At 41.3% G+C, this 14,142-nt stretch overlaps 2 protein-coding genes and 1 pseudogene across 2 annotated transcripts in view; 2 read left to right on the top strand and 1 right to left on the bottom strand.

The window, feature by feature from the left end:
* The window catches only part of LOC120863865 (interleukin-33-like), a 169,212-nt gene that overhangs the window by 54,725 nt on the left and 100,345 nt on the right, over window positions 1-14,142 (top strand). The gene's annotated exons all lie outside the window — the stretch shown is intronic.
* On the top strand, window positions 349-2,838 carry LOC120863669 (ATP-dependent Clp protease ATP-binding subunit clpX-like, mitochondrial). Its single transcript, XM_040240158.1, has one exon. The coding sequence runs from the start codon at window positions 558-560 to the stop codon at window positions 2,457-2,459; it is 1,902 nt and encodes a 633-aa protein (XP_040096092.1). The 5' UTR covers window positions 349-557; the 3' UTR covers window positions 2,460-2,838.
* On the bottom strand, window positions 9,039-9,850 carry LOC120851204 (annotated as a pseudogene).

Below are 14,142 nucleotides of genomic sequence, written 5' to 3'. Positions count from 1 at the left end.
ACTTTCAGGCCACTTTCACTAATGAATCTAGATATAAAAATTCTAAGTAAGTTATCAACAAACAAAATTTAGCATCTAATAAAATGAATTACACGTATTATTACTAGATGGTAAAACTTTAAGGAATCCAAGTGTATGGTCTAAAATCAATAATTTATTACAACAGAAAATTAAAAAGAAAAGCCATATGACTACATGAACACTTGCTGAAAAGACACTGATAAAATCTAGCAGCCTCTCCTAATAAACTCTCTACGTTAAATAGATACAAAAAGAAATCAATGGAGGCTCGCGCACGCTCCTGGGGCCCGGTGGGCGGGGAGGCGGGGAGCGGGGGAAGGAGGAGGGGGAGGGTGGGGGGGGTTAGGTGTCTATTGAGTAGACGGCAGTGGGGCACGAAGAGAGCGGAGGTCCTGGTGCCAAGCGGGTCAACGCTGCATTGGGCCTAGAGCGGGCAAGAGGTTCCAAAGCTAAGGGAGCGAACTTTGCGAGAAAGAGTCGGCCGCTGAGACCCAGAGGGCCGCTGGGGGCGAAGCCCCGGCCTAGGCCCCGCGGAGATGTCGGGCTGCGGAGCTTGTACTTGCGGCGCGGCGGCCGCGCGAATCTTTAGCTCATCGCTCGTCTCCGCTCAAAGAGGTATTTCTTGTAGTCGTATTCATATACCAGTTTTAGGAAGGCTTGGGACCTTTGAAACTCAGCTTCTACGAAGAGCTCCTTTTAGAGCTTTTACAGAAACACCAGCATACTTTGCCTCAAGAGATGGGATAAGTAAAGATGGCTCTGGAGATGGAAATAAGAAATCAGCAAGTGAGGGAAGCAGTAAGAAATCAGGCTCTGGGAATTCTGGGAAAGGTGGAAACCAGCTTCGCTGTCCTAAATGTGGCGACTTATGCACACACGTAGAGACCTTCGTGTCATCCACCTGCTTTGTGAAGTGTGAAAAATGTCATCATTTTTTTGTTGTGTTATCAGAAGCAGACTCAAAGAAAAGCATAATTAAAGAACCTGAATCAGCAGCAGAAGCTGTAAAATTGGCATTCCAACAGAAACCGCCTCCTCCCCCCAAGAAGATTTATAACTACCTCGACAAGTACGTTGTTGGCCAGTCGTTTGCCAAGAAGGTGCTTTCAGTTGCTGTATACAATCATTACAAGAGAATATATAATAATATCCCAGCTAATCTGAGACAGCAGGCAGAAGTTGAGAAGCAGACATCATTAACACCTAGAGAGTTAGAAATAAGAAGACGGGAGGATGAGTACAGATTTACAAAGTTGCTTCAGATTGCTGGAATTAGCCCACATGGTAATGCTTTAGGAGCATCAGTGCAGCAACAGGTAAATCAACAAATACCTCAGGAAAAACGAGGAGGTGAAGTATTGGATTCTTCCCACGATGACATCAAACTTGAAAAGAGTAATATTTTGCTGCTTGGACCAACTGGGTCAGGTAAAACTCTTCTGGCACAAACTCTAGCTAAATGCCTTGATGTCCCTTTTGCTATCTGTGACTGTACCACTTTGACTCAGGCTGGATATGTAGGTGAAGATATTGAATCTGTGATTGCCAAGCTGCTCCAAGATGCCAATTATAATGTAGAAAAAGCACAACAAGGAATTGTCTTTCTGGATGAAGTAGATAAGATTGGCAGTGTGCCAGGCATTCATCAGTTACGGGATGTAGGTGGAGAAGGCGTTCAGCAAGGCTTATTAAAACTATTGGAAGGCACGATAGTCAATGTTTCAGAAAAGAATTCCCGGAAGCTACGTGGAGAAACTGTACAAGTTGATACAACAAACATTCTGTTTGTTGCATCTGGTGCTTTTAATGGTTTGGACAGAATCATCAGCAGGAGGAAAAATGAAAAGTATCTTGGATTTGGAACACCATCTAATCTGGGAAAAGGTAGAAGGGCTGCAGCTGCTGCTGACCTTGCCAATCGAAGTGGAGAATCGAATACTCACCAAGACATTGAAGAAAAAGATCGTTTATTACGTCATGTGGAAGCCAGAGATCTCATTGAGTTTGGCATGATTCCTGAGTTTGTGGGACGGTTGCCTGTGGTAGTTCCTTTGCATAGCCTAGATGAGAAAACACTTGTACAAATACTAACTGAGCCACGTAATGCTGTTATCCCTCAGTACCAAGCCTTATTCAGCATGGATAAGTGTGAACTAAATGTCACTGAAGATGCTTTAAAAGCTATAGCCAGATTGGCACTAGAACGAAAAAGAGGTGCACGAGGCCTCCGGTCCATTATGGAAAAGCTGTTACTAGAACCAATGTTCGAAGTTCCTAATTCTGATATTGTATGTGTGGAGGTTGACAAAGAAGTAGTAGAAGGAAAGAAGGAACCAGGATACATCCGGGCTCCAACCAAAGAATCCTCTGAAGAGGAGTATGATTCTGGAATTGAAGAAGAAGGATGGCCTCGTCAAGCAGATGCTGCAAACAGCTAAACTGTCAGACTTCTGTTGTGTATATAAAGTTGTCCTTCTTTTGTTTAGGATCGTAACTGTCTCTGCAGTCTGACATTAAAAGCATTGGATCTATCTTGGATATCATATACATGGTCAGAAGCTTTTAGGATAAAAATCAGATCATGTATATTATGTAACATCACATTGATTTATACAGACTGATATTACATGGACTTTAATGACACAGTGTTCTGAGAGAATATGTACATTATTTTGTTTCGGTTTTTAAAAAATATACTTAAAAAAAAATCTTAGGAGTTCTTTTAAGCAGTGCAGGTGTTGCAATAACTGTGGATTTTACAATAATGTTACTCTACAAATGGGAAAATAAATTCTTTAAAATTGAAAAAAAAAAAAAGAAATCAATGGAAAAGGTAGTGAATGACAAGTATGTGAAATCTAATAAATGCTCATTCATTCAGTAAGTACTTACCAGTACCAGGCACACCAAAGATACAATGGTGAACATGATAGATAGAATCCGTGCTCCCTAAAGCTTACAGTGTAGTGGGAGTGACAGGAAGTTCACTTAAGGTTTTGATGTGGAAGTAGGATATGGGAATCCATGAGAAAGCACTAAACCCAATCAGGGTCATGTAAGAATAGACCTATTGCAGGAAGGGACATTTAATGAGATTGAAAAAGTGAGTTCACTGCATCTAGGTTAAAGTGAGAGTGACTGATTGTAGTATACAACATGATAAATGTAATTGCATTTTATATACGAAAGTTGCTAAGAAAGTAAATCCTAAGAATTTTAATTATAAGGAATTTTGTCTTTAAGTTTGGTATCTCTATGAAATGATAGAGGTTCTTACCTTACTGTAATAATCATTTCATAATGCATGTAAGTCAAATCATTATGCTGCACAACTTTAACTTACACAGTGTTGTATGTCAATTATATTTCAATAAAACTGAAGAAAAAGGTAGAGTGGAGAAAATATTTCTGAAAGAGAGAATAGTTCTTAAAAGGCCTGGATATGAAAGACCCAAAGTTGACGTGAGTGAAGTATAGAGCAGGAAGAGAGGGAAATATGTGATAAAATTGGTGAAGAAGACCCAGTCTAGATCAGGAAACAGCTAGAACCATATCAAGGATCTTGGACTTTATCTGTAAGCACAGTGAAGACATTGGTGAGGTTTAGGCAGGGGTATTGTGTTGGTTCTTCTCTGTTTCCCTTACATGAAAGCCTACTCTTTGCCTTGATCTTGCCGTGGACAGCTGATCTCCACAGGGTCCACCACCCAGTTTCTCTTGCCTGCTGGCTTTTGGTTCAGTTTGGCCAATGAGTTGTCTATGCCTCATGCCCTCTTGCTTCAGTGCTGTATCTGTCAGTGACTATTTATCTCTCCTGGGTCTCCAGCTCTCATGGAGTAACTATTTCTTGACCCTACAGGCCTTAAAGATGGATATGACTTCCCCTGTTCCTAGTCTCCTTAATTTTGCTCACATCTCTGTAAGAAACTTTTCTATGGAAAGTTTTCATCTGAACCATCTCAATTAAAGTCTATTTCCTTTAGAGAATCTGATGATATAGGAATGATTAGATCATATTTCTATTTTACAAAGATCCTTTAGGCAGCTTTATGGAAAACAACCCGGAGGATGGCAAGCCTGTCTTCAAGATGAGTAAGGAGGCTGTTTCAGAGGTAAGAGGACAGTGGCTTGGGCTAAGGTTGCAGAACAAGGAATAGTGAATGAGGAGTCCAGCTTCTTGCCAAAATTCTGTTTGTGGCTTTTCAGGTCCTACAATAGGCAATTACAAAGGCTTTACCAGGCAGGCCACATAGGGAAAAGCCTCTCTCCCACACCAGCCAATGCACTGCAGTCTCTAAAGGGAGTTGCAGCCATACTCTTATATACTCTGTATCCTTGTCCAGATATCTCCACTAGGAGGTCTCCTTATCAGGGACCCTAGAAAATGCTTTTCCCATTCCAACACAATACTCAGTATTTTTCCACTTCTAGCCCTTCTCCATCTTCCTCTCCTTTGGGCTCCACAGTTCATAAAATTGTAGGAGCCTCTCGTTCGTAATTCAACTTCAACTTCATCAGTTCATAATTCCACAGCAGAAAATGAAATGGAGGGTGTCAACACTTAGTTTGCTTTTATCCTCTTCCTTGTACTATTGTAGTTAAATGATGAAAGACTTGACTATTACTTTTAGCTCATCGTTAATCAGCAACTCCAACACCTGACAGCTAAATGTTCTCTGGCTCACTTGAGCTCCCAACAGACAGAAGTATGTGGATTCCAGGGATAATTGGAAGACAGAGTTGACAGGTTCAGTTATTGACTAGATTCAGAGTGAAGTGGATGAAGAGCAGTAAGGGAAAACATAAAGCCAAGGAAGTTGCTTAGTTTTCTCATTTGGACAACTGAGTGGATAGTGCTGTCATTCACTGGAATGTGAAACAAAGAGCAAGAGAAGAGCAGCAGGGAGATATTTCCATTTGAGGTCTGTGGGTCATCCAAGTTAGATCTGCACAAGGGAGTTGGATATGTGAAAAGAAATTCAGGGGAGAGGTCTGGATTGTGGTATAGATTTGAGAGTTACTGGTTTATAAAAGGTATTTGTAGCTATGGACATGGATAAAATGGTCCTAGGAGAATACAGAGGAAGAAGAGATGGTCTGAGACTAAAGCCAAAGCTGACCTTTTGGGATTCTTTAGAGAAATTCTCTAACAATATATTTGTCTATGAATCTAGCAATACCCTTCTTAAATGTACGGAATAAAGTAGATATAGCAGATTACAACAGAGCACCAAAATTTAGAGTCAGTCTCATCATTCCTACTCTCCTCTGGCCTCCATATTGCCCTCCCTGCCCCCATAACTCTATGCCCTGGCTCACTCTTCTCAGGGAGTTGGAGGATGATGGACCCAGTCAAGCTTTCCATGAATTCACACAATCCTGACCTCCCTGTATTTTGAGTCTCTCCAAAGAGCAAAGGAATAGCCAGAATTTAGAGTTCAACTCTTGAGTTTTTCTTTCTTTGAAGACAGGGATAATAATAGTGCTTACTTCATAACATTCTGTATCAAATGATATGAGAAAATTAAAGCATTTATGAATGAGCTTGGAACACTGTAGATACTCAGTAAATGTGAGCCCTTTCTCTGAACTCTATGTCCCTCAGAGTTAATAGAAATCCAAAGAGCTGATTAAAGCACATGGTTAATGGCAAGCTGTTCCTAAATGAAAGCAGCTGCCTTCACAACTGCAGGTAATGTAGTTCTTGGAATAATGTGTTCTGTACATTTACATCAATAGTGTAAAAGATTATTTATACTATTTGGTTCACAAATAATTTCTCCTAATCAGTAAAGATTACTACCTCTAAACCAAACCTGACTAAACCCTTTTCTCAGGGAGCAGGCACCATGCCTCTGAATAAAACTGCAGAATAATTTCTTGAAATCTTTCTTTCTTTTTTTTTTTTCCCATTTCCTATTGGCAAGCCAAACCAAGCAGAAGGCTAAATTCCTAAGTATCAGGAAAGATAAGGGTCATTGTGTATAATTCATCTTGAAATGTTGAAATTAAATCCATCTGATAAAGATGGGGATTTCCTGATTTTCATTCTGTTTATAATGAACTTTTTTTTGTTATGTTTAAAAGCATTCTTTAAAAACAAAGACTTGGCAAGATGCCTGAGCATCTAATTCCTTTCTAACCCCTCTTCTAATTTCTGTGTCCCCATATGAGAGGCAGCAGAGGCCCCACAGTTCTATGAAAAAAATGTAAGTTTTGGAATTAGGCAATCTTGGGCTCAACTTTGAGCTTCACTACTAAGTAGATTTGTGACCTTGAATCAACCACTTAAACTCTATGAGCCTTAATTTTTCTATCTATGTAATGATAATTTCACTGGGATCCTGTGTCAATTAAATGAAATAATATGTATAAAGCCTCAGGAACACAGTAAGTACCCAACAAATGGAAGTCATGATGATATTTACTATGGAGGGTTAAACCAGAGAGAAGAATGGAGTGGGCCCAGAAAATATTTCTTGAAAGGAAGAAAGAAAGGAAAGGAGTAGACAGAACAGGAAGAGAATCTCATGACCTTTTATCCACTTCTTAGGGAAACTGGAAGGGACAATATAAGTGTGGGAGGGTCACTTGGGAAGCTGTCCTGGATGAAAAGCATATGAATATAGGTTCACCAGGTCAAAAAAGAGAAGCAAAACTTCACTAATACTTCTTTTTACATTCAAACAAAAATTTCTAAGAAAAAAATTCCAATTAGAGATGGGGTTGTGATTTTCAGGGAAGTGAAATGGATATCATCATCCCAGAGGACTCAACAATAGAATCAGCCTATAGGGAAAACACTAGAGAAAATACCTGGGAATGGGACCTGCAAGTGTAGCTGGTATTATTTGTCTCCATGTCTGTTTGATTTATATTTTCTGTCCAAGAGCCATTTCTGTATCTGAGTGAGAGGTCCCTATTTTACTTTGGGAAGATTACCTTTCCTAATGAAGTTGCAAAGGAGGAACTAAAGCAAAGACAAACTAAAGAGCTTCTTGATGAAGGTGAAGGAGGCAAATAGAAGGGGAAAAGGTGGAAGCAGTGACAGATTTCCTCTTCTTGGGCTCTAAAATCACTGAAGATGGTAACTGCAGCCATGAAATCAGAAGATGACTGCTTCTTGGCAGGAAAGCTATGACAAACCTAGACAGTGTGTTGAAAAGCAGAGACATTACTCTGCCAACAAAGGTCCATATAGTGAAGGCTATGGTCTTCCCAGTGTTAGGTACAGTTGTGAGAGCTGGACCATAAAGAAGACAGAGTGCCAAAGAATTGATCTTTTTGAGTTTGTGGTGCTGGAGAAAATTCCTGAAAGTCCTTTGGAGAGCAAGGAGATCAAACCAATCAATCTTAAGGAAAATCAACCCTGAATACTTGTTGGAAGGACTGATGTTGAAGCTTAAACTCCAGTATTTTGGTCATCTGATGCAAAGAGCTGACTCATTGGAAAAGTCCCGATGCTTAGAAAGATTGAAGGCAGGAGAAGAGGGCGTCAGAGGATAAGATGGCTGGATGGCATCACCAAAGCAATGGACACGAACTTGGGCAAACTTTGGGAGATGGTGAGGGACAGAGAGGCTTGGCATGCTGCAGTCCATGGGGTCGCAAAGAGGCAGACATGACTGGGTGACTGAACAACAACAACAATAAAGTTGCCATCCTTTCAAAGACTGATCAACTTAATTATCTTTTCTTGAACTTTGAATCTTCAGTAGAGATTTAAAAATGAAAAATGGATACAATGAATTCCTCTAAATGGGAGTGCCTAGCAGAGTTCCTACCCTTACCCTACACCCATCAGTTTCTGTTTTCCAGTTCCAGCTTTCCCTTCACTTCTGTTAGCACCCAATTATCTTTCCAATGAATCTCTTTTCTGCTTAAGTACATGAGAGATGAAAATCCAGTTGCTCAGTGATGGCACTGAATTACAACACAATTTACAAGAAAAGAGGAATCTAAAAGTAAGAAGATGATTAAGTGAACATTATGATATCACTCCTTGGGAAAGCTGATTTTTAGTTTCATTCATGCTTTTTAGCATTCTTTATATTGCAGGGTGCTGGAAATCGGCAAACTAGATTTTCTAGGTTTCCTTGCCAGGTAGTTTCCAATGAGATTCCACCAAACACAGGCCTAGAGAAAGACTAAAGGGAAGAGAGAAGGTGTCTTTACGATTTTCTGCATCTGGATCAGTGGAAACAAGCAACCATAAGCCCCAGAAGTCCTGGCTACTCCAGTAACACCAGTGGAACTGTGGGCTTCCATGTTCTTTCAGCTTCAGTAAGAGTGCAAATTCTCAGCTCCTAGAAGTATCAACAAATACAGAAGGGTCCCAATAACATAGCCTCAGTACTACAACTCTTGTGAGCTCTGGGTACCATCATATGCCCATTTTGGCCTCTTTGGATTTTATTCCCTTTATCTGAACTGCCTAGGGCACTTCTGCTTTTCTGACTAGGCACTGACTAATGACTGGGTGATTTAATATTAAAGTTTTTATGGGACTATTAACATACAAGTAGAATCAAGCACCCAGGTACTGCATTTTGGACTCTTTTGTTGACTCCATTCCTTCTAAGAGATTCTTGTCCACAGTGGTAGATATAATGGTCATCTGAATTAAATTCACCCATTCCAGTCCATTTTAGTTCACTGATTCCTAAAATGTCGATGTTCACTCTTGCTGTCTCCTGTTTGACCACATCCAATTTACCTTGATTCATGGACCTAACATTCCAGGTTCCAATGTAATATTGTTCCTTACAGCATTGGACTTTACTTTCACCACCAGACACAACCATAACTTGGCGTCATTTCCGCTTTGGCTCAGCTTCTACATTCCTTCTGGAGCTATTTCTCAGCTCTTCTCCAGTAGCATAATGGACACCTTCCTCCCTGGGTGGCTCATCTTCTGGTATCAAATTTTTTTTTGCCTTTTCATACTGTTTCTGGAGTTCTCCAGGCAAGAATACTGGAGTGGTTTGCCATTCCCCTCTCCAGTGGACCACATTTTGTCAAACTCTGCCTAGGAGGACAGGCCCTTCAGTAGTTCCCAATAGCTGGATGACATTCCTGGTGCCCTGGTTGTCCCACTGCTGGTCCTCCTTGAGTGTACAAACCTCCACCAGCCATTGAATGTTGGTCAATGTGCCGCCAGGGAGCCAAGGCAGAGGCCCTGCTGGAGTCCCCCCAGAAGGGGATCCGAGAAAGGCTGGAGGAGATGTTTGATGGCACCCAGGAGGAGAGGGCACATAGGCCTCTCCTCTACACTGGCCGCCCTTATAAGTGGACTCTCTCTTCATATTCCTGCTTGAGCTCATGGTTGTATCTGAGGGAACGACCTTCACACTTACTGAGATCTGTTTTCCTAAGACACATGCTTGATATTCTAGTTTGCACTAAGAAGGGTATGTTTGTCCATCTGAACCACAGACGGGTCTGGTAGACAGCCCACAGCACTACCTGCAGGTGGATGGAGGGGCGCCCTTCCAGGGCTTATGCCCAACTCCCAAATCTTTCATACTGTGCATGAGTCTTGGATGATCAACTGCAGACTGCGGTGTGGGAACCTTGAATGATGCACACTTCGTGGCGACTACATTTCATCCTTTAGCCTGATAGAAATCTTTCCTGGACTCCAAGTGCAGAAATAATAGTCTCAGAAGCGGTTCCACTGTCCAGCCTCTTGGTTGTACTGGGACAACTTGCTGAGCTACTGTTTGTCTTCCAGAAAATTGCCGCCATCCAGCTGGCCCGCAGCTGCCCCCTGAGCCTGCCAGCACCAAGCAGTCACACCCATGCACAGCACTGCCAGTGCCCGGAGCATCTAGGGATGCAGACACCGGAGCCAAATCATACGGAGGCCCAGAACGCATAGCTCAACCAGGAGCAGGGGTGAGAAGGCAGCCGGTGTCAATCCTGTGAGCCACCGAGCCCCTGCCAGACGCACTGGACAAGCTCCCAGAGCCGCTCCTGGATCCCATGGCCACTGACGCCTGCCGAATCCAAATCTATGTCCCAACCACTAATGTCGAAGCTGAAGTAGAACGATTCTACGAAGAATCACAAGACCTCCTAGAACTAACACCAAAGAAATATGTCCTTTTCATCATCCGGGACTGGAATGCAAAATTAGGAAGTCAAGAGATACCTGGAGTACAAAATGAAGCAGGTCAAAAGCTAACAGAGTTTTGCCGAGAGAACACACTGGTTACAGCAAACACCCTCTTCCAACAACAGAAGAGATGCCCCTACACATGTACATCACCAGATGGTCAATACCAAAGTCAGATTGATTCTATTATTTGTAGCTAAAAATGGAGAAGCTGTATAGTCAGCAAAAACAAGACCAGGAGCTGACTGTGGCTCAGACCATGAGCTCCTTAGTGCAAAATTCAGACTTATATTGAAGAAAGTAGGGAAAACCATGAGGCCACTGAGGTATGACCTAAAAATCCTTTATGTCATACAGTAGAGGTGACAGATAGATTCAAGGAACTAAGTCTGGTAGGCAGAATACCTGAAGAACTATGGATGGAGGTTTGTAAAATTGTACAGGAAGTGGTGACTAAAACCATCCCCAAGAAAAAGAAATGGAAGAAGGCAAAGTGATTGTCTGAGGAGGTCTTACAAATAGCTGAGAAATGAAAGGCAAAGGACAAAGGAAAATATATACCCCACTGAATGCAGAGTTTGAGAGAATATCAAGGAGAGATAAGAAAGCCTTCTTAAGTGAATAGTGCAGAGAAACGGAGGAAAACAGTAGAATGGGAAAAACTAGAAATCTCTTTAAGAAAATTAGAGATACATAAATGGCAAGGACCTAACAGAAGCAGAAAAGATTCTGTGCAAAAACACAAAGAACTATACAATATAGTTCTTAACGATCCAGATAACCGTGATGGTCACCTAGAGTCAGATATCCTGGAATGTGAAGTCAAGTGGGCCTTAGGAAGTATTACTATGAGCAAAGCTAGTGAATTCCAGCTGAACTATTTCAAATCCTAAAAGATGATACTGTGAAAGTGCTGCTCTCAATATGCCAGCAAATTTGGAAAACTCAGCAGTGGCCACAGGACTGGAAAAGGTCAGTTTTCATTCCAATCCCAAAGAAGGGCAATGCTTAAGAAGGTTCAAACTACTACACAATTGCCCTCATTTCACATACTAGCAAGGTAATGCTCAAAATCCTTCAAGCTAGGTTTCAATGATACATGAGCTGAGAACTTCTAGATGTAGAAGCTGGATTTAGAAAAGGCAGAGGAACCAGAGATCAAATTTCCAACACCCACTGGATTACAGAAAAAGCAAGGGAATTCCAAACATCTCTTTTATTAACTATGCTAAAGTCTTTGATTGCGTGAATTGCAACAAACTGTGGAAAATTCTTAAAGAGATGAGAATACCAGACCACCTTACTTGCCTCCTGAGAAACCTGTATACAGGTGAAGAAGCAACAGTTAGAAGCAGACATGGAACAATGGACTGGTTCCAAATTGAAAAAGGAGTTGTCAAGGCTGTATATTGTCACCTTGCTTATTTAACTTATATGCAGAGTACATCATTCAAAATGCTGGGCTGGAGTGGGTAGACTTTCCCTTCTCCAGGGGATCCTCACAACCCAGGGATTGAACCCAGGTCTCCCACATTGCAAGCGGATTCTTTACCAGCTGAGCCACAAGGGAAGCCTAAGAATACTGGAGTGGTACCCTATTCCTTCTCCAGCAGATCTTCTCAACCCAGGTCTAACCAGGGTCTTCTGCATTGCAAGCAGATGCTTTACCAACCAAGTTATCAGGAAAGCCCCAATATGCAGAGTACATCATGCAAAATGCTGGGCTGGATGAAGCACAAGCTGGAATCAAGGTTGCTGGGAGAAATATCAACAACCTCAGGTATGCAATTGATACCACACTAATGGCAGAAAGTGAGGAGGAACTAAAGAGCCTCTTGATGAGGGTGAAAGATAATAGTTTATGAAAAAGCTAGCTTAAAACTCAACATTCAAAAAATTAAGATCATGGCATATGGTCCCATCATTCATGGCAAATAGATGGGGAAAAAGTGGAAACAGTGACAAATTTCGTTTCTTGGTATCCAAAACCACTGCAGATGGTAACTGCAGCCATGAAATTAAAAGATGCTTGCTCCTTGGAAGAAAAGCTATGACAAACCTAGATAGTGTATTAAAAAGCAGACACATCACTTTGCTGACAAAGGTCCATCTAGTCAAAGCTATGGATTTTCCAGTAGTCATGTATGGATGTGAGAGTTGGACCATAAAGAAGCCTGAGGGCCAAAAAACTGATGCTTTTGAACTGTGGTGTTGGGGAAGACTCTTGAGAGTCCCCTTGGACTGCAAGGAGATCAAACCAATCAATCCTATAGAAAATTAACCCTGAGTATTCATTGGCAGGACTGATGCTGAAGCCGAAGCTCCAATACTTTGGCCCCCTGATGTGAAAAGCTAACTCATTAGAAAATACCTTGATGCTGGGAAAGATTGAGGGCAAGAGGAGAAGGGGTCTACAGAGGATGAGATGGTGGGATGGTATCATTCACTCAATTGACATAAGCTTGAGCAAACTCAGGAAGATAGCAAAGGATAGGGAAGCCTTGCGTGGTGCAGTTCATGGGGTTGCAAAGAGTTGGACTTAGAATCAGCAAGGTGTACTGCAGTCAGACAGACCTGTGTTTAAACCTGGCTCTTTCACCGAGGCAGTGTCTTGGGCAAGTAACCTAACTTAAACATGCCTCAGTTTCCTTATCTGTAAAATAGAGATGACAAGATTCCTCATAGAGATACTATATAGATTAAATGATAATATGTATGTACTTGACACTTAGTAGGCACTTAACAAATTATAACTTCCTGTATATCTTTTTTACCACTTGCCTACACATGGTTTGGGGCTCCCTGGTGGCTCAGAAGTAAAGAATCCGCCTGCCGATGCAGGAGACATGAGTTTGATCCTTGGGTCAGGAAGATCCCTTGGAGGAGGAAATGGCAACCCACTCCAGTATTCTTGCTTGGGAAATCCAAGAACAGAGAAGCTTGGATGGCTGCAGTCCATGGGGTCACAAAAGAGTCAGACACATGACTTAGCAACTAAACAACAACACATGATTTGGGTGCGTAAGTACAGACACAGTTCAGAAATTTTTACTTCAGACAAGCTTATCTCAAGAACTAAGATACAATAGAATTGGACGATAAGAAGAAGTTAGAAACGGAAAGGAAACATTTCCTGTCAGTTGCTGTTGGGAAATTTAAGCTGAGTTTGTGCAGAAAGAGTGCTTTCCAGAGATAAATATGACATACACACACAAAATTTAAATCCTCACTTCATAACAACCTAGCTCAAATCATAATATAGGGCTCTACTCAGAAAAATTATGTTCTTATGTAAGTGTGGGAATTAGATATTAATTTGGCAAAAATTTACTGCTAATCCTACTGTGGATAATTTTAGTAATCTTACATGGAAAATGGAATGAGTTATTTTTGACCTATCTGTATAGGTCACATTTTGTGTCATTTAGTATAAGTCATCAAAGATGTTAACAGAGAAAAAATGCCTTTTCATATAGGACCACTTTAGCCCTTTGGAGCACTGGCTCTTTAGAATGAATTATTTGAAGTAAATTCAAAAGAGATAAATATAAATGACTAAAGGATTATTGCAAGGACTTCATGAGGAAATATTAGGGATTAAAGATGTTTAAGCCTAAATAAATTATAAGATACTAGTATTGGATGAGGAGATCCTTACCTTCATTTTTATTTTTGGATGAGGAGACCTAAGGTCAGAGGAGAAGGGACCCACTCCTAAGTCACACATATATTTGAAGGCAGAAATGTAACGAGGTTTCTTATATCTGGGAGGGAGGCCCCCAAATGTGCTCTCTTTTGATGTTTTCTGTAATGGCTTTGGCCACAGTCTTTAGCTTCTGATGGTGGGGCTGGAGGATAATCATTGCTATTCACCTTCTTAGGGGTAACAAGCATTCAACATTTTTTTTAAAACCATCTATCAGGAAAGCTCAGCCTCTCTCTCAGGGGGAGCACCAGCTGTTCATTCCTTACAGTGCAACCATACCAGGTACATTGGTTCCAGG

This window comes from Oryx dammah, unplaced genomic scaffold (genome assembly GCF_014754425.2).
Source record: "Oryx dammah isolate SB20612 unplaced genomic scaffold, SCBI_Odam_1.1 HiC_scaffold_1, whole genome shotgun sequence".
NCBI lineage: Eukaryota > Metazoa > Chordata > Mammalia > Artiodactyla > Bovidae > Oryx > Oryx dammah.
This window is presented reverse-complemented; position numbering and strand designations above follow the sequence as displayed.